The sequence below is a fragment of the Parambassis ranga genome, chromosome 14, assembly GCF_900634625.1.
Source record: "Parambassis ranga chromosome 14, fParRan2.1, whole genome shotgun sequence".
In the NCBI taxonomy this organism is placed as follows: Eukaryota; Metazoa; Chordata; class Actinopteri; family Ambassidae; genus Parambassis; species Parambassis ranga.
Window position 1 is genome coordinate 663530 of NC_041034.1, and position 27422 is coordinate 690951.

General features: G+C 44.7%; 4 protein-coding genes across 4 annotated transcripts; all 4 read left to right on the top strand.

The window, feature by feature from the left end:
• Window positions 1-2797: 2797 nt before the first annotated feature.
• On the top strand, window positions 2798-3739 carry LOC114446431 (odorant receptor 131-2-like). Its single transcript, XM_028422071.1, has one exon. It carries the CDS (start codon window positions 2798-2800, stop codon window positions 3737-3739), a length of 942 nt encoding a protein of 313 aa, XP_028277872.1.
• A 6329-nt stretch (window positions 3740-10068) lies between these two features.
• LOC114446432 (odorant receptor 131-2-like) lies at window positions 10069-11019 on the top strand. The gene has a single exon (XM_028422072.1). The coding sequence runs from the start codon at window positions 10069-10071 to the stop codon at window positions 11017-11019; it is 951 nt and encodes a 316-aa protein (XP_028277873.1).
• Window positions 11020-16656: 5637 nt separating this feature from the next.
• LOC114446433 (odorant receptor 131-2-like) lies at window positions 16657-17613 on the top strand. Its single transcript, XM_028422073.1, has one exon. It carries the CDS (start codon window positions 16657-16659, stop codon window positions 17611-17613), a length of 957 nt encoding a protein of 318 aa, XP_028277874.1.
• A 4911-nt stretch (window positions 17614-22524) lies between these two features.
• Window positions 22525-23481, top strand: LOC114446434 (odorant receptor 131-2-like). The gene has a single exon (XM_028422074.1). It carries the CDS (start codon window positions 22525-22527, stop codon window positions 23479-23481), a length of 957 nt encoding a protein of 318 aa, XP_028277875.1.
• The last annotated feature ends 3941 nt before the right edge of the window (window positions 23482-27422 follow it).

Sequence of the window (27422 nt, forward strand, 5' to 3'; positions counted from 1 at the left end):
TTAGACAGTGCAGTTGGCATAATATAAACAGGAGTGGTTTAACTTATAACAGCTTATTGAGACTGGTATGAGAGTGCAAAAGATGTAATGGTGCAAGACAGTGCAGTTGGCATAATGTAAACAGTCCAGGAATAGTTTAAGTTATAGCAGCTTATATGAGACTGGTATTACATGACTAAGGTGCAAGAGAATGCACAGGGTAAAGTGGCTGGTACAAAGATTTCCTATCCTGGGTGGTGGGGTGGTGGTAGGGGTGGGGGGATGGTGGTAGGGGTAGGGGGTGGGGTGGGGTGGGGTGGGGGGTGGTGTCAGGGAAGGGGGAGAAAGTGGGGCGCAGCAGGGAGAGAGTTCAGCTTCCTGACAGCCTGGTGGATGAAGCTGTCCCTCAGTCTGCTGGTCCTGGCCCGGAGGCTTCAGTCTCTTTCCTGATGGCAGCAGACTAAAGAAGCGGTGTGAAGGGTGGGTGGGGTCTCCTGTGATGCGGAGGGCCTTTCGGGTGAGACGGCTGTCGTAGCGGTCTTGGAGGGAGGGGAGAGGGACGCCGATGATCCTCTCAGCTGCTCTCACTATGCGATGAAGCGTCTTCCTGCAGGTGGCGGTGCAGGCTCCGTACCACACAGTGATGCAGCTGGACAGGATGCTCTCAACAGCCCCTCTGTAGAAGGTGCACAGGATGGAGGGAGGGGCTCTGGCTCTTTTGAGCTTGTGGAGGAAGTAGAGGCGCTGCTGTGCCTTCTTGGTCAGGGATGCAGTGTTGTTAGTCCAGGAGAGGTCCTCAGTGATGTGCACACCCAGGAACTTGGTGCTGCTCACCTGCTCCACAGCAGCACCGTCGATGGTCAGAGGGGTGTGCTGACTGTGTGCTCTCCTGTAGTCCACAACCATCTCCTTTGTCTTCTCCACATTCAGGGAGAGGTTGTGGTCTCTGCACCACCCGGCCAGAAGGTGCACCTCATTCCTGTATTGTGTTTCATCTCCACCGGAGATGAGACCCACCACAGTTGTGTCGTCCGCAAACTTCACAAAGATGTTGGTGTTGTCTGTTGGCGTCCAGTCATGGGTCAGCAGAGTGAAGAGGAGGGGGCTCAGCACACATCCTTGGGGAGCCCCGGTGTTCATTGTGATGGTGCTGGATGTGTTTCTGCCGACCCGCACTGTCTGAGGTCTCCCGGTGAGGAAGTCCAGCAGCCAGTTGCACAGCAAGGAGCTCAGCCCCAGCTGGTCCAGTTTGTTGATGAGCTGCTGTGGGATGATGGTGTTGAATGCTGAGCTGAAGTCTATGAACAGCATTCGAACGTATGAGTCTTTATTTTCCAGGTGGGTGAGAGCTGTGTGGAGTGCTGTGGAAACAGCATCACTGGTTGTCACTGGTTATACATCAAATCTCTATAGTCATTCAAGGGCAGGGAGTGTGTTTCCACTGACCGGCAACCTGCGGGCCTCAAACTTGAAGCCCATGCGGAAGTGTCAAAACTTGTTCATGCCGCAACTGCTGGGGGCTGGCTCCAAAAGCGAGTAATTTCCCATAGACTCCCATGTTAAAATGGCCAAATTCACAGCAAAAATGTTTACTTTGTCATTATTTGGAGTTTTGGCGCACATGACGCTGCCAACATGGCGGCGGTCAGCACATCCCGGAGCCTCCCACCGAGCCTCAAAATCTTCAGAAACAAATGGGTGACGTCATGGAAGCTCTGTCCATACTTTTTACTGTCAATGGTTTCCACCAATTTGTGATAGCTGGATGCTAGCAGGTTCAACAACTAGAAGAAAGACTATCTGGCAGGCAGGGTAGACGGTAGGCTGGGGGCTGGGGGTAGCAGGAGGGAATGAATCATCTCACATGGTGTGATTCTCTGGTGTGATTCAGTGATGGACACTCTCCCTTCCTTCATCTGATGTTAACTGAAGAAGACTAAAATTCAGATCATATTTATTTCAGTAGTCTGAATGAAGAACTACAAAAAGAGTTTATTCATCATTTGCTTGGAACTGATTACCATGAGAAAAATAGAAACAGCACAAGATGGATGTTTCAAAAACTGCAGTTCTTCAAGTGGCCACTTAAGTCTAGCTTTAAAACAGTCCATCCCCACAGACATGTTAAAATGTACCAACTTCCAGAGTAAATTTGTTCAGGTCCTGGTACATAAACTGTTGATCTCTTTAGATCTCTTTAGATCATTTCCATGTTTGAGATCTGAACTTTTCACAGCCAACAACATGGCAGCAATTCAGTGGATCAAGTCACGTAGACGTGGTCAAGATGACCTGCTGCAGTTCGTCACAATGGGTATGAAAGGTGACTGAAGTCATTTAAAACGAGTCCTGGATCTTGGATTAGAAGGGCTGGTCTGAATGTTTCTGAAACTGTTCAGTGTTGCTGTTATGGACAACACAGATGTGTGGGATACACTGTAGGTCCAAAGGAAAAGGCTGTTTTAATGTGATAGAGTTAATCATGTCATACAGCCACAGTAACAAGGAACCACTCGCCATATTAGATAATAGAAGGACAGAGGTGACATCATTCACCATTGGCCCAGTAACCATGTGAACATGTGGTGTGTCACGTGAATGAACAGTGAAGAGAGACTTCATAACTCATGCAAGGTTAATCTAACCCTGCAGAGCAGCTCTGCCACATGGAACCAAGCTGTGAGTGGAACCAGCCGGCTGTCTGCTCAGGGACTCTGTGTTTTCATGACTTCTTGTTGATGTTTGTCTAAACTGCTGTAGGAGTTCTGACTGCATCATTGTGCCTTAGTTCTATTCACAGTTTAATTTCTTCTCTAAAATGTCAGTCACAAATCAGTTTATGACCAATGTAACTGTGGATGTCAATCAGGGGATACTAGAGAGAATGGTGTTTTCTGCTGTGACAACGCTGCCATGCTGTGTGTTCCTCTTCATCAATGTGACCATGTTGTTCACACTGAGGAGTAAGCCAGTGTTTTGTGAGACCTCTCGTTATGTTCTCTTGTATAACCTTCTGTTTGCAGACACTGTTCAGATGGCTCTCAGTCAGTTATTGTACTTGATTGCTGCCTCTAGGTTAATTCTGACATATCCTGTCTGTGGTTTCCTCACTTTACTCGCCAGTCTCACCACTACAATCGCTCCTCTTACACTGTTGGTGATGTCTTTGGAGAGATATGTAGCTGTGTGTTACCCACTGAGACACACTACCATCATCACCATCAGGAACACAGGTGTGGCCATCGTTGTAATCTGGGCCTTGGGTTCTCTAAATATTCTCACTCGTGTCCTGCTGCTGTTAGAATTTCCTTTTAAAGACCTTGAGAGTCTGCAGATGAAGGACTTCTGCTCTGACAGAACCATGTCTATTGGACCTCGGTCTAATGATTTTGACAGAGCCTTCATTTGTGTCCTGTTTGTATCAGCAGGTGTTGCAATATCTTTTTCCTACATTGGTGTAATCATTGCAGCCAGGTCGGCCTCCACAGACAAAGCTTCTGCCAGAAAAGCTCGTAACACTCTGCTGCTGCATCTGGTGCAGCTCTGTCTCATTCTACTCTCAACTATCTTCAGTCCACTGCTCATGGCGCTTTCAGGAATTTTAACAAGGATAGTGTTTGTGCGCTTTTATACATGTTTGTATATATGTGTTTCCCTGTTTCCCAGATGTCTGAGCTCTCTGATCTATGGCATCAGAGATCAGACCATCAGACCTGTTCTCATGCACCATCTCTGCTGTCGACTGACTCCTAAAGTGTAGCAACCATTGGCTGAGAGGGTTTGATGAGGCCTTTATTATTTGTCTGTAGTGAGAAGCAAGAACAACCGACAGGTCAGGTCCATCAGTTGACCATAAATAAACTACATTTTAACACTCAAGGAACAAACATGCAGCAAACATCATATGTTACAGAGCAAATGAAAACAACAGGCAATGCAAAAATTCACATTTCAGCTTATTTCCAGTGTTACCAAATAATGTGATAATAAAAGCAGGAGGTACCATGAGCTGTTTTAAATTTATATATAAATTTTATTGTGTACCACAGCATTAAAGGTAGGGTAGGAGATTTTGAAAACTTTTTTTGGAAAGTAGACACATGCCCCTTTCTCTCGGAGCTCACCCCAAAGCCATGTCTCCCAACCAGTCTGTGAATTCGGCCATCATGCACGTACCTCTCTGATGTGTGCAGAGCAGGAAGATGTTTTTAGCGGTTTATAACTTCCACAGATGATTCATATTCTTCGTTTTAAAGTGAAACTGCTGAACTCATCAGTTGCTATCGGATTGTAAAGAGAAGTTACACTCATTTAACAAAAAGTGCATCAGAAGGAAATCTCCTACCCGACCTTTAACATAACAGCACAGCAAAGCCAGATAAATTCACGCAGCCATTCATCACAAAACCTTTTTTCCCTGGGTTATTTCACCATAGCTGGGTCAGGACGTGCCTTATCCTCTAGTAGGCTCTAACCCACAAGCCATTGTAGGAAGAAAGAATGGTTAATTGTTTATTAACATGGCCCAAAAACTTCTGTGTTGTTTAAAGGTATTACATTAATGGTAAGAGCTACATACACACTCAAACACGCAGTGACGCGGGTAATCGGGAGAGAGTGGGACATCAGTATTATTAAAGATCTTTGAAGCACCGTGAGGTTAGGTGATAGAAACAAGTTTGAAGGGCACGCTTGCTTCTGGCTCTGATGCAGCAAAACGGAACCACTTCCAAACTGCCTTATTTAGGGGCGAGCTCTTCTCCGCCAGCTGCCATGTTGTTTAAGTATCTGTCGGATATGGGTGGGGGAGGTCTGAACCCACTTTGAACTATGGGAGCAAAGGGATGTGTCTCAGCAGTGAAAGGTACAATGAAAGAGCAAATTCAAATTAATCGATAAAATGTCAGCATATGTTAAAGCAGTATGAACAACAATGTTGTTAGAGACATAGATCATGCTGGCATGATGCATCAAACTGTTATTTCAAGGCTAAGACAAAATAGTGATATATATATATATATCCTGACCAGGCCTAGATATTAGGATATTAGTAAATGGCCATATCGCCCAGCCCTAACTGTAACCTCTATGGTGTCTTTAAGGCATTTAAACATGCCACTCAAAAGCTCATAATAACTTCAACATGCAATATACATTCAGAGTACAGTGTGGATTTGTGTATTGTTATGTGTACTTATTTTAACCTACATTTAATGCAAAATATTCAAAAGCACAGTATAAACTCTTATTGTTATGCTGATGATACCCAGCTGTATTTATCCATTAAAACTGAAGAAACAGAGCTGTTAGTCAGACTACAGGCATGTCTAAAGGACATAAGATAAGATAAGATAAGATAAAACTTTATTAATCCCAAAGGAAATTCTTGTGCCAGAGGTATCAAGTTACATTAAATGCAGTTAAGTACAGAGTATAAGAGTATAAGTGTCACTATAATCCAAAATAAGAGTACAGTACGCAGTATGAGCACAATATATGATACATGGATACAAATATGGAGATGTAAGGTACTAAGTAAACATAAATATAGACCAGTGGAGGGAATGACAGTGATGCCTGACATGATTATCTAGCTCCTCTCCTACAGAAAGGGGAGGAGTTATACAGTCTGATGGCCACTGGCAGGAAGGAGCTCCTGTGGCGTTCTGTGCTGCTCCTCGTAGTCTCAGTCTACCACTGAATGTGCTCCTGTAGGACAGCAGTGTGTCGTGCAGGGGGTGAGACGTGTTGTTACGAATACTGAGGAGTTTCCTCAGTATCCTCCTCTCCGTCACCTCCACCACAGACTCTAGCTCCACTCCCAGCACCGAGCCAGCCTTCCTAATGAGCTTGTTGAGTCTGTTGGTGTCGGCCGTCTTCATCCTGCTGCCCCAGCACACTACAGCGTAGAAGATGACGCTGGAGACCACCGAGTGGTAAAACATCTGCAGCATGGTCTGGCAGACGTTAAAGGACCTGAGTCTCCTCAGTAGATACAGGCGACTCTGTCCCTTCCTGTATATTGCCTCTGCGTTTGTGGACCAGTCCAGTTTGTGGTCAATGTGGACACCCAGGTATTTGTAGCTGTCCACAATGTCCACGTTGGTACCTTTGATGCTGACCGGGTTAGGGAGTGTCTGGTGCTTCCTGAAGTCCAACACCAGCTCTCTTGTCTTTGTGACATTCAGCTGCAGGTGGTTCTGTCCGCACCACTCCACAAAGCTGTCCACCACACTCATATACTCCGCCTCCCGACCTCTGCTGGTACAGCCCACAATGGCAGAGTCATCCGAGAACTTCTGCAGGTGGCAGGACTGTGAGCAGTGTCTGAAGTCCGATGTATAGAGTGTGAACAGGAATGGAGACAGTACCGTGCCCTGGGGTGCCCCCGTGCTGCTCACTATCGTGTCCGAGACGGTGTTCCTCAGCCTCACAAATTGTGGTCGACCTGTAAGATAGTTAGTGATCCAGGTGACCAGTGGGGTCTCTACCTGCATGTCCAGGAGCTTCCTATTCAAAAGGGCAGGCTGCACGGTGTTAAACGCACTGGAAAAATCAAAGAACATGATTCTAACAGTGTTACCTGCCTCCTCCAAGTAGGTGTGTGCTCTGTGCAGCAGGTAGATGATGGCGTCCTCCACTCCAATATGGGGCTGGTAAGCAAACTGCAGGGGGTCCAGCGATGGTTCCACAACAGCACGCAGGTGTTTCAGGACCAGCCTCTCCAGAGACTTCATCACATGTGAAGTCAGAGCAACTGGTCTGTAGTCGCTGTGTGTGCTTGGATGTTTGGTCTTGGGCACAGGAACAAGGCATGTTGTCTGGATGACCTCCAATTTCTGGTTCTGGTCCGAATGGATTGCAACCTTCTGTCTGAAGGGAGTAGTTTAAAGAGTCCATGACCAGGGTGAGAGGGGTCAGCTGTGATTTGACCCGCACGCCTGGAGATGTGCAGATCTTGGAGAGATAAGAGGCTGCAGCCGATCACTTTCTTAGCAGAGCGCACAACATGTTGCAGTCTGTGCTGCTTGGAAGAGCAGCGAAACGTCTTCAAGGAAATTCTAAGTCCAGTTGCCTTGCTTCAACCTTCTGAATAAAAATGAGCTGAATGGTTTGTTTTTCAGTTTCGTTTCCCTTTGTCTCTTCCTTTGTATGTTGTGGTTTTTGGAGTTTTGTGTTTTGGTCTTTGGCCTTAATTAAAAGCTCACCTTTTGTTAAACCCTGTTCTTTCGATTTTCGAGCTTTTAAATGTCTACTGTCAGACTGGGCACTCCTGCGCCTTACCTAAAAACTTGTTGTTGACTATGATTATGGTTATAAACACTAACGATATTCAAAAAAAGAAAACAAAGATATCTTCTATCTCAAAAGTAAGCCAATTCTAACACTCCAAAGTCTGGGGGCCACAGTCTGAAAGGACCGGTCTTCCTGGGTTTTAGGATGAGTGTTAGGGACCTTGAGGTTCTGGAGTGAGGATTGATGGATGCGGACAGAGGAAGTAGGCAGATCATGTCTAAATGTTCTGAAATCTTTCTAAAACATTGTTGTTGACTATGATTATGGTTGTGAATGCTAACGATATCTTCTATTTTAAATATAACCTAACCCTAACACTCCAGTAGTAAATTGCGACAAATCGATGCAGAAGTTCCAGGGGTCAATTCGACTCCTGAGATATCTGCACGCCCAAGGCCTTTGAATGTTGATCTGGTTGTATCAATACTGGACTGTTGAAACAACTTGATCATTAAACTTTGCTGCATGTTATTGTTAATGTTGAAATATTGTTGTTAGTGTGATGCAACACTCTGTGGTGTCTCAGAGTCCCCTGATACCTCATTTAGACACATTTAATATTCAAACCCTCATCAATGGTGATGAATGTTTTCAGTAAACAGTGAGATAATTAATGGCTCCTGTGATTACTGGTAGTCTTAGTGGGAAAGGGTTGCTGTATGTCTCTGGAGAGACAAAGTACTGCAGACACAAAGTCCAAAGTAACTGATGGAAACTTTCTTTTCAGCATAAATGTCTGAAATCATAACTGTGACGCTGTATATTCTGTAAATCTTTCTCACATCAAACTCTTTCACAGAGGTAAAGCTCTTTGAAGCCTAAACTGGGGCTCTAGCAGAGACTCACTGCATGAGACTGAAACATGTATTTTAGAGATATTAGTAGATCTTTAAAACTTCATGTTTGCACTGTTAAAAAGCATTTAAACTCCAAATGTACTTTAGCTTTAGAACTGGTCACCGTGTGGGTTAAACAACAACAAAAAAAAAACAAACATTCAACGATGACCAGTTACGAGTTTATCAAAGCTCAAATGTCACGGTGACCTCAGAAGACACATTTCTGCCCATAATTTACACAATGTTTTTTAGGTGCTGAGGGCACAGAGAGGAATCCTTCCCTTCTGACCTGGTCTCCTGACGACTCATTTAGAGTCATTAAATATTCAAACTTACAGTCCCATTAATGCTGTCGGTGATGTTGACATGAACAACTGTCCTGTGGGATGATGCTCACCTCTGCCGAAGTTCAGCCAGAGAAAAAGTGCAAAGAGAAAACTTTATTCACTTGAACATGTTTTAGAACGGTCAGTTCTGATGCCTGCTGTGTCTGTTCAGTCTTTGAAAGGCTGGGACTGGGGGCCAAACAAAGATCTTTCTGTTCAAGTAAAGATCTTCGAAGATCTTTACTTGAACAAGTACGGGTCATTTATATGAAATCCAGAAGATAATGAGTAACTACAGTAACATCCTTATAAACATCCTGTGCCAATATAAGCTCACCATCATACTTTTTATCCATATACGCACAGCTTAAGTAAGCACAACTTACTCTGTGATCAAACATGCCATCCATAACATCTGTAGGTGAGGGGCCCTAAGTTAAACAGCTGGGCCAAATATTTGATCATTTAGTCATTATTGACATATCTATTCTGGGATTCAGAATGTTTTTTGTTGGTCTTTTAAATGCCAACTGCCAATCAAATCATTATAAAATAATCAGAAACCCCATCTGAACAGAGACTGCCCCATGAAGCGGAGTCACCATCCTATTGCTAATGCCTGTGTACTTGCATGCCATTGATAACTTTGATTAATTCTTGAGCCTTACCACTGAATGGGGACTCCAGAACCTGTCCTTTGTGTTGCTTCTTAACTGGACAGGTTGATTTGACAGAAGTGTGATTGACTTGGAGTTACGTTGTGTTGGTTAAGTGTTCCCTTTAGTTTTTTAAACAGTGTAGAATATTTAAAGTTATATACATAAATGTGCATTATTTCTGGTTCTCACATACAGTGCATGGAGTAGATATGACTTTTTTCCAGGCTCCTAAATCAAGGAATAAAACCTCACATTGTGGTGCCACCCCTTCACCAGCTAAGTTATTTATGTCAGGTCCATGCTTCGAGCCAGGTTTTCTTATTTTGAAAATCCTACCTGTTTCCTGTTGTACTTTTACCTTGTAAGAAACTTTGGATTTTTGAGTTCACGTCTCACCAATCATGCATTTACCACTCACTAGTCATTGTGCTTTTAGAAACTGTCACGTGGATATTCTTTGTGTGCGTTTTTTTAAAATATTGTTTTTTTTCAAAAACTTGAAAAACAAGAACTGGCACAAAGACACCATAGCCTTGAAGTCAATAACTGATTTTGTAGTCACACTCAGGTGAAGAGAGCAGCTGAGCTGTCAACTGATCATCTGATGGTGAGTTGGATCTGTTGGCAGGGTAAGAAGCTGGACAGACCTGGCAGCCCCAAGCGAATTGTGTGAGTCTGTTGGGAACGTTTGGCCGAACCGTAGACATCTATGAAAGACACTGTTAACAAGAAGTCCCTAAAAACAGTATAAGCTGAACACAATGTCTTTTTTAATGTTGCATACAACCAAAACAAAAGCAAGAATGAAAGTAAACCTCGCTAGATGACATCACCCTTCTGCCATCGCGTCACATGGTCAAAGCTGATATAAAAAGTGGGACAGCAGGTAGACCCTGTGCAGCAGCCTGCTGTTACCTGCACAGGTGAAACTCCTTTTTTTGCTCTAATGTTCGCTGGTTAGTTTTTGAGATGTCTAGTCAAGCTTGGACCAACACTACTGATGATAGTATGGGACTAGTGGAGAAAATGCTGCTGGTCACTCTGACTACAATTTCATGCTGCATATTCTTAATCATTAATGTGATAATGTTGTTTACACTGAGAAGCAGGCCGGTGTTTCGTGAGACCTGCCGTTACATTCTGCTGTATAACCTCCTGTTTGCAGACACTGTGCAGATTGCAGTCAGTCAGTTACTCTACATTCTGTCTGTGTGTAGAATCATGCTGACGTATCCTGTCTGTGGTGTTTTTGTCATGGTTGCCAATCTCACCAGTGAAATCTCTCCTCTCACACTGGTGGTGATGTCTTTGGAGAGGTATGTAGCTGTGTGTTACCCACTGAGACACACTACCATCATCACCATCAGGAACACAGGTGCAGCCATCACGGCAGTCTGGGCCTTTTGTTCACTGAACACTGGCGTCCGGGTTCTGCTGCTGTTACAGTTTCCTTTTGAGCAGCTACAGAGTTTGCAGATGAAACAGTTTTGTAGTACCTTTCTCATGTTTCTCACTCCTGTGACTGTTGACTATGACAAAGCTTACACCTGTTTCCTGTTTGTATCAGCTGGTCTGTCAGTCATTTCCTCTTACATTGGTGTAATCATTGCAGCCAGGTCGGCCTCCACAGACAAAGCTTCTGCCAGAAGAGCTCGTAACACTCTGCTGCTGCATCTGGTGCAGCTCTGCCTCATTCTGTCCTCAACCATACACAACCCCTTACTGATAGCCGCCTCAAACGTTGTCACGAGGACCATGCTTATACGCATCCAGAATATTTTGTATGTGTTTATTATCGTTCTGCCCAGATGTCTGAGCGCTCTTATCTACGGCATCAGAGACAAGACCATCAGACCTGTCCTCCTGTACTATCTGTGCTGTCGCCTGAAGCTCTCTGTTGTTACTGTGACAGAGAGATGAGACACCTGAAAGGCCTCTGAGAAAAATACAAGCTGAAGATGTCCGTTTACGTCTGAGCCACCAGACAAGAAACCAGAAAAAAAACCTTGCTCACCGTGGGTTCCCTTTAATATAATGTTACCACAGCTGGTTAAAGAAATGAAACACACCTTCTGTAGAAACATCAAGATATCTTGTTGTTAAGGTAAATGTCTTTTCTAACCATGTTCTTGTCAGTCTCTTGCTGTCCTGTCCATGCAGGCCTTATATATTCGAATGTCACTTTTTTGTAAAAGTGATTTTCAAACGTTCAGAATATCTTTGGAACTCATTAACAGCCTAATTCAGTGAAACTGTCTGTGCAGCTTTAGCTTAGTCCCAAAGGGCAGCTGGCTCAAATCAGCCAAAATGTCCTAATGTTACAGTTATGATGTGGTCACAAAATAATATATTGTCACCTCAGTTTATTATTTTTGTGGATGTCATGTCTGGATATGAGAAGAATGTAGTTTTTCAGTATTTTACTACTAAAACATTATAATAAAAGGGAAACAACAATCCTCTTTAAGTTAATAAATAAAATCGATACTGAGTGTTACTAAAAATGTTACATTGTTGTGTTGCATTACATTTAGAGTTACGTTTTAAACACTTTGAATAAAAATACAATAAGCAACTATATTAGAGTGAAATATATGAAAACAAACTAACAATAAAAAGAATACTTGACTATATTTAAAAAGCTGTATATTCAACGTCAAGTCTCCTTAAAATATCTGCTTCCTGGCTTTTTTTCTTGCAAAGTTGATTTATGATGTCCTCAATGACAGCTGCTTCCATATCTCATGGTTGATGCCGATTATGGCAAGACCACTGAGACAGTCCTGTCCCATGGATGACCTAAAGTAGATCTTGATGAGCTTCAGCTTTGAGAAGCTCCCCTCTGCTTCAGTGACTGGACCAAAAATATTTCAGGATTGCACCTGCAAAGACAAAGCTCCTTAGGTTACCAAACCAAATAGATCATAAGCTTGTTTTTCTCTTTTTTAATAACTGCACTAATACAGAAATTCATAATCTCTCTTATATGTATATATATATATATATGTCTGTTATTAAACACTTTTATTTTCACACTGTTTGTTCCAATAATTAGCAACAGGCCAAATGTTTATTTGTCACTTTGATTTGCTTATTTACTAAGCAGTATCAAACTTCAAATTAGTGGCCCATAAAATGTGCACTAATCCTAATAAACTAATAACTAATCTAAAGTAATGTTAAGTGACAAAACTCTGAGACACTTAGCTTCCACTGAATGACTTGTTAAAAAGTCACCTTCCTCTATCCATCCCACGTCATATATTTTTTTTGAGAATAAAATACAATATCTTATGATTCACTTTGTGACCGTGTTCTTCAAGTTTTTTGTCCTGATAATTATAAATTCTGTGTCAACCAATGTTTCCTGTGTTTTGACATTTTGATTGTCGACCAGACGGTCAATACACATTTTATAGTCAAACACATCATCCCAGAATTCAAAAGTGAAGACTGGTTAATGTCCACTGTGTTGTGCATTTGTGTTCTGACAAGTTAAACCCAGTTAAGATGCAGAGAATGTGAAAAGGGCTTCTGAACCGTTTGATTCATTACTTTTGTAAATTGTGTTTGGCCTACTAGCAGACCACCATGTTCAACAAGTCGTTTGGGACTCCCTTTGGTGAAGGAACAGGGGGGTTTGGCAGCTCATCAACCTTTGGTCAGCAGACTAAGTATATTTATGATGTTTTTAGATCTTCAACAGCACCAGCTGCAGTGGAAAGCTTGTCAGTGAATGGGCGTGCTGATAAAATGCTCTCAGTGTTTCTGAATAATCATGAATAATAATCATCAATGATGAATGGTTTGTAGTGTTATTGTGCTGAAAAAACAGTGTTGAGTGACACCTTGATGGGTCCTCACAAGATGAAGGCTTGAAGTATCTAGACGTGAGGTCTAAATGGCAGATGTTTCGACTAGCCAGATTTCGGGAGTTTGAGATTGGACTATGACCCTGTTCACCCTGGGGAAATTAATTCAGCTAGAACAGGATTCGGGTCATATCCGGATAGTTTTTTCTCTGGGTCTAAACAAAGCAAATCGAGATACATCTGGATTGATTTCAATCCACCTCTCCGAGCTGGCTCCACCCGGATTGGCTTAGATCTGGTTCAGGTCTGAACACAAATGCGGCTAGTGAATCTCGCTAGCGACCGCATACTTCATGGTTCACAGGGACAGTGTCCGGGTCGAGTACAAAATCTGTGTGCAAACATCCGTTGCACTACTACAGCTTTGCCCTGAGTTTATTTTCAACAGTGCTACAAAGAAATAAACTGTGCTTTGAACCAAAAAAACAAAAACAACGAACGAGCAACACAGGAAAAAAACAGACTATGAATTTTACGAGGTGCCACCTAGCAGTTTGGAGGACAACAAAGAAACTGGGTTAAGCTGGATTGAGCGTGGACGTGTGTGTGCTGGCCAGATCCGAAAATAGGTCTGAATGCATCCAGCTTAAAGGCTATGTGGATTCAATACCACTCTAGCTGGGTTGGCTTTCTCCAGTGTGAATAGCGTCTATGTGGGATGTTCTCACAGGGATGTGTTTACGCAGGATCTAATACGTTCTCCTACTCCTGAAACGAGGCCCCGTCTTGGGAGGACTAAGCCCTAACATCACCGCCTAAGCCTTCTTCCAGTATCTTACTTGGGAATGCTGCCCCTTACGAGACTAAGATAGCCCCAGGTTTTATCCAGATAAGCTCTACAGATAGTGAGTTCCTGCTTACCCATTAATCTCCATACCTGCAGAACCCAGACCCAGGCTTCCATCATCATGCAGATATAAAAAAAACATCCAAGAGGAAAAGGGTTGCTTGAGACACTGCCGACTGGTATAACAGAGCTCAATGAACGAAAAGAAAAATCAAGGTACTGATAGATATAGCTCAGTCTCTGAGAGTTGACGTGTGTCAATACCAGGGCCCAGCTTTGCAGGCTAACTTTGTTGCATGCACCTAAAGAATCAGTCATGCCTTTGCTATGTGGCACTGAGAGGTGTTCCCTGAAAAAACCCAGGCAGCGAGAAGCTTACCCAGAAGGCCTCTTCCAAAGACAGCTGGTACATCCCTCATCACCTCGTTAGCCACAATAGGAAGGATTGGATGGTTTTCAACTGCTCTCACCACTGTCTTGGCCAGACCCTTAACCAGTACTTATTACCTGCACCAACACTTTTTGCTAAGATTCTGTGAGCAGCTTCGAGAGTAATTCTAAGACACTGGAAAACAGCAGTCTCCCCCAGTTTGAAGGACTGGATGGATGCAATGGTGGAGACAGCATCCTATGAGTCTATGTGTTGTAGACTAAAGGACAACATGGAGGAAAGGACGTGTCCTTGGGAACATTTTTGGAAATATGCAAAGACTGATAAAAACACTGGAATTAGAGGCTAAAAGCAACACTCTCTTGCACTTTACTTAATGGACTGGATTTCCAGGAGGTGGATTTCTTTATGTGAAATTTGCTTTACATGTTTACTCTTATTTTTATTGTTATATGTCAGAGATAGTCTACACCAAAAACAAAACCTAATTGTTGTATTGTGACCCTATGTTCATTTGTATATTTTTCTTAAAACTTAATAAAAATTTAAATAACAAAAAAAGATTCTGTGAGCAACCGATAGTAGTCAGTGGGAACATAAAAGGGATGTTTCACCAGGTGCACCTTCTCTCAACCTTTACTTTGGTTCTTATGGCGTGATCTGAGGGTTGAAGAACCTCTAAGAACATTCGAATAGCAAGTCCAGAACAGCTTCTATGTAGACAGAAGTGTGTGCACACTGAAAGAAGCCAAGTTACTAGTGGACCAACTCAGGAAACTACTTGGCTTACAATCCAAGTGTCCTGCTTCACTTACCTCTTGAAGTCAAATCTAAGAGTTTCAAACTGTGGGTGGCGCAGGAGAAGTCTAACCTCCGGAAATAGACATGGTGGACAGGCTTCTGAGACCTGGTTTTCCATGAAAGTGGAAGTATACCAGGAACTGGAGGAGTGCAGGTGCTGTTTGACATTAAGATTAAGATTAAGAAACCTTTATTAGTCCCACAATGGGGAAATTGCATTTTTGCAACAGAAGATACAGACAGCAAAGGATAAGTTAAGAAAAGATATATACATTATAAAATAGACTACCAATAAAGTATAGAAAAGAGACATAATTAACAACCTTCTGGACATTAAGCCCTGGCTGCTTCCCCAGTCCCAGGACCGGCTTGAAAAGTTGGTGCCCTCCCCCTTAACTAGCTTGGCCCACCTCACAAACCACCAAGCGGGCCACTGTTTCTGTGGGCTCTGCCTGGCTGGCTGAGTTCTCCCCGAAAGATTTCTGGCCAGTAGGGGAACCTAGCTGGTGGTCCGGTGGTCTCTGTTTGGGTCCCGGAGGGTCTGGGTCTCTGTCTATTGACAGAGGTTCCTGTTCCTGTTCCAGCCTTAGTGGGCCTAAGCTCATGGATTCCTGTTACAGTCCTGGTGGGCCTCCGTTCCTAAGTTTCAGTACTGACCCTGGTGGGTCAGTGTACCTGAGTTCCGTTCCGGACCCTCGACGGTCAGCAACCTTGTCTCTGGTGGTTTTTCTCCCTGGCCCAATTGGGGTTCCGCACCCTGGACTTTTTAGACTGGGTATTCTTGTGAACTGTTTAAGCCTGGCTCCTTTTGTTTTTCATTTGGGTTTGGGGTGCTGATTTATGTTTTCTGCTGGTGGGTGCTTGGACTCGTTGCTATTTTGACACATGCGCACATTCGTCTCACAGTAAACACATTAGATCAATAAACAGTGAACACACATGCTCTTCCTACACACACATGCTCTCCTTCACAAACACACAGTCTATGCTTTATAGGTAGCGTTGGAATGGTATTTAGCATATCAGTGACAAATGCAGGCTGGCACACGTAGGTGGTCTGACCCAAAACATGGATCAGCGTCTATGTTGCGAGCTGGCAGTAGTTCAGACAGCCTTTAAAGCGGTTAAAGACAATGTGCTGCTATATGTACAAAATGATTCTGTTTTCGATGCAGCACTTCAATGGCCAATTGATGCCCCTTTTTCTTTGGACACTGAAGCCTAAGAATGTGGAAAGACATTTCAATTAAGCAATTTGTTCAGGCTTGTGGTGATGTTTTTTGGCATAGGTGTAAAAAACAAATCTGTACGGTTCCACCAGTTTCAGATAAAAAGGCTGTTTTAATGTGATAGAGTTAATCATGTCATACAGCCACAGTAACAAGGAACCACTCACCATATTAGATAATAGAAGGACAGAGGTGACATCAGTCACCATTGGCCCAGTAACCATGTGAACATGTGGTGTGTCACGTGAATGAACTGTGAAGAGAGACTTCATAACTCATGCAAGGTTAATCTAACCCTGCAGAGCAGCTCTGCCACATGGAACCAAGCTGTGAGTGGAACCAGCCGGCTGTCTGCTCAGGGACTCTGTGTTTTCATGACTTCTTGTTGATGTTTGTCTAAACTGCTGTAGGAGTTCTGACTGCATCATTGTGCTTTAGTCTTCCACTGACACCGTCATGACTTAGATTTTCTCTGTCATGTCAGACACATCTGGATCTCAGACTAACATCACGGACGGACAACAGGTCCAGTTACTGGAGAGAGTAAGTGTAGCCGTTGTGACAACGCTGCCGTGCTGTGTGTTCCTCTTCATCAATGTGACCATGTTGTTCACACTGAGGAGTAAGCCAGTGTTTTGTGAGACCTCTCGTTATGTTCTCTTGTATAACCTTCTGTTTGCAGACACTGTTCAGATGGCTCTCGGTCATTTATTGTACTTGTTCGCTGCCTGTAGGTTATTTCTAACATATCCTGTCTGTGGTTTACTTATTTTGCTCGCTTGTTTCACCACTACAATCGCTCCTCTCACACTGTTGGTGATGTCTTTGGAGAGATATGTAGCTGTGTGTTACCCACTGAGACACACTACCATCATCACCATCAGGAACACAGGTGTGGCCATCGTTGTAATCTGGGCCTTCAGTTCTCTAAATATTCTCACTCGTGTCCTGCTGCTGTTAGAATTTCCTTTTAAAGACCTTGAGAGTCTGCAGATGAAGGAATTCTGCTCTGGTGTATACGTACTTCTTGGACCTCGGTCTAAAGATTATGACAGAGCCTTCATTTGTGTCCTGTTTGTATCAGCTGGTGTTGCAATTTCTTTTTCCTACTTTGGTGTAATCATTGCAGCCAGGTCGGCCTCCACAGACAAAGCTTCTGCCAGAAAAGCTCTTAACACTCTGCTGCTGCATCTGGTGCAGCTCTGCCTCATTCTGTCTTCAACCATGTTCGACCCACTGTTCATGGCACTATCAGGAATTTTAACAAGGATAGTGTTTGTGCGCCTCTACAGAGTTTTGTATATATTTATTTCCCTGTTTCCCAGATGTCTGTGCTCTCTGATCTATGGCATCAGAGATCAGACCATCAGACCTGTTCTCATGCAACATCTCTGCTGTGGATTCCTTAAACCAGCGGTGTCAAACTCAAAATGACCCAGGGCCACTCCGGGCATTGTCCTCCACTGACGAGGGCCTTTGTTTAAGGGGGGCCCGGCTCTCTCACCGTCTTTAGGAAACACAGAAAACTGGCCTACACCTCGGGCTGATTTTGAGTAATCCCCTCTTTAGCTCTTTGAAGTTGTAATTTTCCTTACTATCATTAGCATGTACAAAGGGGTCACTGGATATTCATGTGGACATGTCCCCGCTGTCCCTGTCCTGCTCTATGTCCATGAATGGTGATTAACTCACCATCACAAAATTTACTTCAACTGCTGCATCAGCATTTTGTTGACTGTGCTGACATGTCAGCCTCCTCTGTAGCTGTGTGCCTCGTGTCTCCTCTGGTCTCTCTGATCCTTCTGTTCTCCGTGTTCAGTCAAGTACTCACAGCGACTTTTTCTTCACACATCAGGCAGCTTTGTTTCCACCGAGCTCCCTAAGACTTGCTGCTGTGTCCATCTTTGGAACTGTGTTCACCATCCTCTTTGCTTTTCAGTTTGAAACACCTTTATTGTTCACAGCTGTAAACAAATACATTTCAGAGCTGCGCTCTCTCAACAACAACGGCCGGAGTGTGAGCGCCAGCCTTTGATCTTTGCTGTCATTTTTGCTGCTCAAAATAAGTTTGTTAGTATGACTGTGGTTTGATTCAGTAGAATGTTGTGGGTAGTTTCAGTTTATATGAAATGAAAATAAAAATCTTGCATTTACAAAACTGAGTCAGGCTGAATTATATATATTTTTGACATCATGTGTGGGTCAGAGAATGAGCAGTGGGCCAGATTAGGCCCGCAGGCCTCGAGTTTGACATGTATGACTCCCCCCCCCGAGAGGTTTTGGTGAGGTCTGCATTATTTGTCTGTACTGATGGAGCAGGAAGAGACTGATAGTCAGGTTCACCTTGTTGTGACACTCTGAATAAATACTGTTAGTAAAAGTCAGCCTGTTTTACTTCATCCTGAAGTGATGCAGCCAGAACTGTGATTGTAACATGTGTGAGAGTGGGACAAATGTTCAGAGACTGGGGAACAGAAACTGAGGAACAGTGAAGGCCTCTGGGCAGAGCTTTAATCATTTATTTTCTGTTTAGCTTTCATTTGCCAAGGTTAGCCCCTTTGAGGTCAAAGAACTCTTTTTCAAGTTACATTGAAAACAATAAACAACGAATAAAATTATCAACATTAAAACTTGTTCACTGAATCATTAGCACACACATGAGGTCGACGTTAGGTAGGAAGGATTTCACCAAAGCTTTTAACTCATTTAATGTAACAAGGGCTTGAAGTTGAAGTTAGGATTGTGTTTTCACACATACATACACATCAGCGTCCTGCTTAATGGTCAGTTGCTCTGCCACTTAAGTGATTTTCCTTCCTGTCGGGTTTCATGGACATAGTTGTCACTCAGTCAAAGCTCCATTTTGAAAGCTCCATTCTGCCCTCCAAGACATGGTCTAGTGGAACCCCACCACCTGCCCACTGCTCCCTGAGTGTTTGACGCCAAAGCCGTCCTGGTCTGAAGTGGTCATTCAGGTCCGCAAGAGACCCGTGGAGAAGGTTCCTTCTCTGCTGCATCTGAATCTGTCCAACCACTATGCTGTGCTACCGGATGATACTCTGTCCATGGGTACCAGCCGGACTGCTTGAAAGCCCCCACACTGCTTGGTGCTGCAAGTGTATTGCTTGTGGGGTCACAAGCTGACGCACTGGATGCGGTTTCCTTCCTCCAGAACACAAACAGAAAGCACACACACAGGAGAGGGAGCAGCAGTAGCCTGCCTATGCATTGCTACTCCCGGCTATATTGCAGTAACTAGGTCCTCAACGCATTGCTGCAGTGCGCAGCTAATGTGCTGTGCTTATGTGGTGGGCTCCTAGCAAGTCAGACAATCCGCTGTTTCTCAACCCCCCAGCTGGTTTACGTCTGTGACTTCCTTAGCGTGTTACCGCAATGCTCAACTTACACGCCGAGTGCTCTTTGGCTGTATCATGGTGGATTCAGTTGCATCCCCCTTGGGGAATTACGCTGTGAGGCGAGCCCCTGCCATCTCGGGTGCCCATCCTTCTGGACTAGGGACCAGGCCTGCAGGCATTTCACGATCAGCTGATTTCTAACTACCAGGTGTACCTTGATGGCCGGCCACTAGTGTACTGCTGCGATACGTTAACTGGGCGTTACCTGGCTGACTGATAGCAGTCAGTCAACCAGCTGTTTCTACGAAGACCTCTCAGCTGGATTATCTTGGTGAGAAGATCACTTAGTGTGTTGCTGCAGTGCGCAGCTAACACACTTGGCGATACTGTCAGCCGTATCGGTTGCTCCCAAGGTTGGCCCGTATCGGTGACTGGTGCAGATGAGTGTCAGGGACCAGGTGGCCTTTGGCTCCCTGGCCAACGCAAAGAGGTTATCAGGGCGAGGGCGATGCGCTCACCCCTTTGAGGTTTAGCTGGCCTCACGGGACCTTGCTTAAGTCATTGAAGTGCAGGAAGACTGCTGTCGGTGGGGCACTGGCATCCTTTCGATTGTCAGTTGTCTTTGGTTATTACAGTCTCCCCTGCAGGAAAGCATTAGGGACCGTTTGCAGAGCCATGCATGCGCCGGGTCACTGTGAACGGCAACGGGACATCCTGTCGGGGGGGGGGGGGGGGGGGGGTGTATGGTGGTCTTGCCCCCATGTAGCGGGACAGACCTGGTTCGGTTCAGGGGTGCCCTGATACCTGTTGCCGCTGGAGAGTCCACACGCTGTCATTTGTCTTTTCTCCTTCACTTCTCTTCTCCCCTGCTCCCCTTCGGTGGGGCCCCATGTAGGCTTCCCCCCTGGCGAGACCTGCTGATTCAAGCATGTTCCACCTGCTCCTGGCAGGATGGTGGTGATGGCCTGGCCACTGCTAGCACTGGGCTGCTAGCACAGAAGTCGCCATGACTAGTGTCATACAGGAGGCAACAGTACCACCTACAAGGGCTGGCCTCTCTTAGCAGCCTTGCAGTATTCATTAACCGGCGTGCAGCTTGCCATGTGGATCTATACGCAATCTCCGCCTAACATGTCGTTGTGCATGTCCCCTGCAGTGTTGCTGTCAGTCCATCAGCCAATGCCGATAGACTGACAGCAACACTGCTGTCTCTATGGACTCTATTGAGTCCGCATTGGTCAAATGCGCTGTGACAGTGCCTTAATTGGCAGAAGAGAGTGCACCTAAGGGTGCTTGGAGACTCACAGGACACAACGCTGTGTCTATGACTCTGCCATGGGACCTGGATGTGGTTCTCAGTTCCTCCTGGCATACCCCGTTTGGGTCGTTAGCAGAGGCTGACCTGGGAAGCCTCTTTGTTAAACTGCCTTCCTGTTGGCTGCGACACTGCCAGCTGCATAAAGGGATTCCATGCGCTGTTGGCATATGGAACTCGCTACAGTTTTCTCCCAGATGTCCTAAGCGCGTCCTACCTTCCTACCCCCGGCCTTTTGCCATCGGCACGGACAGAACGCACGACTGCACGACTAAGTGCAGGCTGCTTGGGTTTGGCCCCTGCTCCTCACGCAGGCTTTGGTAGGCCTCTGCCAGGTTAGCGGATTGCAGTGTACATCTGTAAGAAACTACTGTTGCGGCATGCACTGGGCTATGGGTTGCACTGTATCCTCGTGGAGTGTCTTAAAGATCTACCCTGTACATATGGAACATGTAACGGAGTGGAGAGGCGATAGAGAATGCTCGGGTTATAATGTAACCAAAGCTCTAAGCCACTTGGAGACAAGTGCCAATCAACACAACTCCAAAAAATACCAAACTAAAACCAAGATAAACCCAAGTAAGAAATTAAAGCTGCAAGCAGCAATGATGGGCCCTCGCACTCCTTGCGGTCCACGGGACCAGCAGCCGCCACCTCCCCTATCGGCCCACGTCCTGTCTCCCCCCGGTACTGGCACCAACTGTGGTCTGCAGGAATATTTAATGGAGTGGAGAGATTTTCCCTGAGCTTTTCCCTTTACTCCCCTCCAGATCATCTTGCCGAGTGTTACAGCTGTATTTTTCTAGTGTTCTTTTTACTTCTAGACACGACGTTGCCTGTTCTTGGATATTTAATGTTGCTTTATCCCTTGGTAGTTTTTCTAGTGTTTGATCTTCAGTTTTTGATCCTTTGCTAATGTCTCAGACTACATTACTATTCTTCAACCCTTTTCTACCATTGAAACATGAATCACATTTGAGGCTATCCAAACACTCTGCCAACATCCAGCAAAGTAAACTTGTTTAGATACTGGTACATAAACAATGTTGATCTCTTTAGATCATTTCCATGTTTTCACAGCCAACAACATGGCAGCAATTCAGTGGATCTAGTCACATACACGTGGTCAAGACGACCTGCTGCAGTTCGTCACAATGGGTACGAAAGGTGACTGAAGTCATTTTGAACGAGGTCTGGATCTTGGATTAGAAGGGCTGGTCTGAATGTTTCTGAAACTGTTCAGTGTTGCTGTTATGGACAACACAGATGTGTGGGATACACTGTAGGTCCAAAGGAAAAGGCTGTTTTAATGTGATAGAGTTAATCATGTCATACAGCCACAGTAACAACAAGGAACAGCTTACCATATTAGGTAGTGGAGGGAAAGAGGTGACATCAGTCACCATTGGCCCAGTAACCATGTGAACATGTGGTGTGTCACGTGAATGAACTGTGAAGAGAGACTTCATAACTCATGCAAGGTTAATCTAACCCTGCAGAGCAGCTCTGCCACATGGAACCAAGCTGTGAGTAGAACCAGCCGGCTGTCTGCTCAGGGACTCTGTGTTTTCATGACTTCTTGTTGATGTTTGTCTAAACTGCTGTAGGAGTTCTGACTGCATCATTGTGCTTTAGTCTTCCACTGACACCGTCATGACTTAGATTTTCTCTGTCATGTCAGACACATCTGGATCTCAGACTAACATCACGGACAGACAACAGGTCCAGTTACTGGAGAGAGTGACTGGATCTGTTTTGACAACGCTGCCGTGCTGTGTGTTCCTCTTCATTGATGTGACCATGTTGTTCACACTGAGGAGTAAGCCAGTGTTTTGTGAGACCTCTCGTTATGTTCTCTTGTATAACCTTCTGTTTGCAGACACTGTTCAGATGGCTCTCGGTCATTTATTGTACTTGGTTGCTGCCTTTAGATTATTTCTGACGTATCCTGTCTGTGGTTTCCTTATTTTGCTCGCTTGTTTCACCACTACAATCGCTCCTCTCACACTGTTGGTGATGTCTTTGGAGAGATATGTAGCTGTGTGTTACCCACTGAGACACACTACCATCATCACCATCAGGAACACAGGTGTGGCCATCGTTGTAATCTGGGCCTTCAGTTCTCTAAATATTCTTACTCGTGTCCTGCTGCTGTTAGAATTTCCTTTTAAAGACCTTGAGAGTCTGCAGATGAAGGAATTCTGCTCTGGTGTATACGTACTTCTTGGACCTCGGTCTAAAGATTATGACAGAGCCTTCATTTGTGTCCTGTTTGTATCAGCTGGTGTTGCAATTTCTTTTTCCTACTTTGGTGTAATCATTGCAGCCAGGTCGGCCTCCACAGACAAAGCTTCTGCCAGAAAAGCTCGTAACACTCTGCTGCTGCATCTGGTGCAGCTCTGCCTCATTCTGTCTTCAACCATGTTCGACCCACTGTTCATGGCGCTTTCAGGAATTTTAACAAGGTTAGTGTTTGTGCGCCTTTATACAGTTTTGTATGTATGTATTTCCCTGTTTCCCAGATGTCTGTGCTCTCTGATCTATGGCATCAGAGATCAGACCATCAGACCTGTTCTCATGCACCATCTCTGCTGTGGATTCCTTAAACCAGCGGTGTCAAACTCAAAATGACCCAGGACCACTCCGGGCATTGTCCTCCACTGAAGAGGGCCTTTGTTTAAGGGGGTGCCCGGCTCTCTCATTCTCTTTAGGAAACACAGAAAAGTGGCCTACACCTCGGGCTGATTTTGAGTAATCCCCTCTTTAGCTCTTTGAAGTTGTAATTTTCCTTACTATCATTAGCAGGTGCAAAGGGGTCACTGGATATTCATGTGGACATGTCCCCACTGTCCCTGTCCTGCTCTATGGCCATGTTTGGTGATTAACTCACCATCACAAAATTTATTTTAACTGCTGCATCAGCATCTTGTTGACTGTGCTGACATGTCAGCCTCCTCTATAGCTGTGTGCCTCGTGTCTCCTCTGGTCTCTCGGATCCTTCTGTTCTCCGTGTTCAGTCGAGTACTCACAAGAGATTCATTTTCCTTTAGGACGGCGACTTTTTCTTCACACATCAGGCAGCTTTGTTTCCACCGAGCTCCCTAAGACTTGCTGCTGTGTCCATCTTTGGGACTGTGTTCACCATCCTCTTTGCTTTTCAGTTTGAAACACCTTTATTGTTCACAGCCGTAAACAAATAAAGTTCGGAGCTGCACTCTCTCACCAACAACGGCCGGAGTGTGAGTGCCAGCCTTTGATCTTTGCTGTAATTTTTGCTGCTCAAAATAAGTTCTTTTGTTAGTATGACTGTGGTTTGATTCAGTAGAATGTTGTGGGTAGTTTCAGTTTATATGAAATGAAAATAAACGTCTTACATTTACAAAACAGATTCAGGCTGGATCTTATATGTTTTGGACATCAGGGTGTGTGTCAGATAGAATGGGGTGGTGGGCCAGATTAGACCCGCAGGCCAGTAGATGGCGCAGTGACTGTAGTATATCAGCATATCAATGCATGCAGAGTCAGATGTTCAACATGACTGTAAAGTTTCCTCCACATAGAAAGAAGTATGTGGGAGATACAGCCACAAAAACATAAAGTTAAGTCGAACTTTATTACAGCTATGTACAATACACTCACATTTTAATCAATCCTCTCCCACAAACCCATCAAAGTCCTCATCTTCAGTGTCAGAATAAAACAACTGTGTGAGTGCTTGCATACCAGCTTCCCTCTCATCGCTGTCAGAGTCAGAGTCACTGTCGTTGCCGGCTGTCTGTTCTGAAATGATGCCGGCTTTCACAAAAGTTCGAACAACAGTCAAAGCAGAAACATGAGCCCATGCGTCCACAATCCATGCACATATGGTGGCGTAACTCGCCCGGCGCTGCCTCCCAGTCTTGGTAAAACTGTGCTCGCCGTCTGCCATCCATCGCTCCCACGCCGCTCGCAACTTAACTTTAAACGCCCTGTTTACTCCGATATCCAGCGGTTGAAGTTCTTTGGTTAACCCTCCCGGGATAACAGCAAGCTCCGAATTCATCTGCTTCACCTGGTTTTTTAAAACCAACGGTGAGATGGGCGCGCATGGAGTCGCAGATCAGCAGCGAGGGTGATAGGTGGAAAAAACCACCCGGTCTCTTTACGTAAACTTCCCTGAGCCACTCTCCCATTTTCTCCTCGTCCATCCAGCCCTTTTGATTTGCCTTAATGACGACTCCTGCTGGAAACTGGAAACTTTAGGCACCGTCTTCCGCTAAAAAAATCACCATTGGAGGAAGTTTCTGTCCATTGCCAAGGCAACCGAGAACAACAGTGAACGCTGACTTCTCGAGCCCCGTGGTCCGTATCGATACAGTGCTGGTCCCCGTTCTCTCCACAGTTTGGTTCACGGGGATGTCGAAAGTGAGGGGGACCTCATCCATGTTAATGATGTGGCTGGGCTGAATGTTTTTACCAGAAATCTTGCCACTGCAGTAGGCGCGAAAGCTGGCCAGCTTTTCTTTATAATCCGGTGGAAGTTGTCCTTGTAGTCCTTGTGCGGATCGAGAGATGACGCCTTTTCATAAAACGAAAGCACCAAGACTGACCTCCATTAAAGTGTTTGATATCCATGTCCTGTGCTATCTTCAGTCGAATGGTGACCGTTGAGACGCTTCTCCCAGCAGTTCTTTGTTCAACAATCCATTGCTCGAGTCTTCTAATGTACATATGACGTAGCGTTCAGCTGATTGGTGAATTGCTGCCAGCGTACGTAGGGTACGTGTGACGTAATATCCATCTGATTAGCTCATCGCTGCTAGCGTGCGTAGTGTACGTATGGCAGAGCGTTCAGCTGATTGGTGAATTGCTGCCAGTGTACGTAGTTTACGTATCATGTCCCCGTGTCTGGTACTCAACCCATACACAAGGCGCACCGCATTATAAGACGTACGGCCGACTTTTGAGAAAAATTTAGACTTTTAGGTGCGCCTTATAGTCGTGAAAATACGGTAGCTAGGAAGACGTATATATAAACACACTTGTTAAAAATCCACCTTCCTCCCACATCGTGAATAAATGCCGTACCTTTATCAATTTTTCTGCGCCTCTGCGATATGTTCTTTTTGATGACACGATGTTGTTAATGGTAATGATGTAGCTATCAATAATTCACATCATACCTGTCGGTGGTGTGGGTGTCACAGCACAGTCCAAAGATTTTGATTTAATTATGCCTCAGAAACATGCATATTCTATTTTTAAGCATAAAAAGGATAATATAAACACACGTGATAGCCACAGGTAAAGACAGGTCATTTCAATTCTCCTCAGACGAGGCTGAACCTGCCGCTTTGGGACCGCCTGGGGGTTTAAGGGGCCCAATGCATTCGCGTAGTCCACATAAAGCGAGAAACAATTTTCTGTCATTTCTTTCTTTTAGTTTTATCCCAAAAAGGGCGTACTGCCTCTTTTCCTGGAGTAGGAAGTGAAACTAAAATACAATATCTTATGATTCACTTTGTGACCATGTTCTTCAGGGTTTTTCTCCTGATAATTGTAAATTCTGTGTCGTCCAGTGTTTCCTGTGTTTAACATGTTTGTTGTATTTTGATTGCCGATCGGATGTAGTGTAGATGTAGTGGCCACCAAAATTCAACTGTCAGGGTTTTGTGTGAGGAGAGGACACAGTTGCAGGATGCAGAGCGGTTAAAATCAAAAAAGTGTTTTATTTAAGGCCAGGAGGGCAAAACAATGCGAAACTAAAAATCACACTCGTCGTGGTCAAAGGGTAAAGTACCAAAATAACTAACTAAAAATCACACTTTGCGTGGCAGGAAAGAACTAAGGAAAAATAGGCACATGGCATAAAAGGCAGGAACGAAAAACATAACAAGAACAAAGAAACTACCTGGAACAGAGCAGGGCATGGCATGGACAAGACATGGACAGAACAAAACCCTACACCAGACGAGACGAACTAGCAAGGACAAAGGGGAAGACACAGACTATATACAAAGGGACCAGGGAAGACAACGAGACACAGGTGACACACATGAGGGCAGGGCTGGTAATCAACAAGGAGGGAAAACACAGGAAGTAGAACACAAGAGTAGTCCTGTCCTCCCTGTGTATTGACACAGGGAGGACAGGACTACCAAAGTAAAACTGGAAACACAAGACAAGACTAGACAACTAAACACAAACCCAGGAAAACAAAACACCAGAACTACAGGAAAAATAACTATAACTAAACACAGATTAAACTAAAAACCCAAAACAAGGAAATCAAAACCATAAACAAACACCAGGTCGTGACAGAACCCCCCTTCAAGAAACAAACACAAAAAAAAAACACAAAACAAGGGTTCAAACAAAATGACAGGGAGCCAAAGTTCAAAGTTTCAGAAACAAGGCCCCGGCCATGGGCCAACAGGGGCAACGGAGACAGAGGTCCCATAAAACAAAGTCTGGGGTGCTTGGGGGGCAGAGTCAGAAATGGAGGGGACAGGGACCCTCCAGGGTCCGGGCGAAAGCCCGGCATGGACAGGGGTGAGGACCCTCCAGGGTCTGGGTGGAAGCCCAGCATGGAC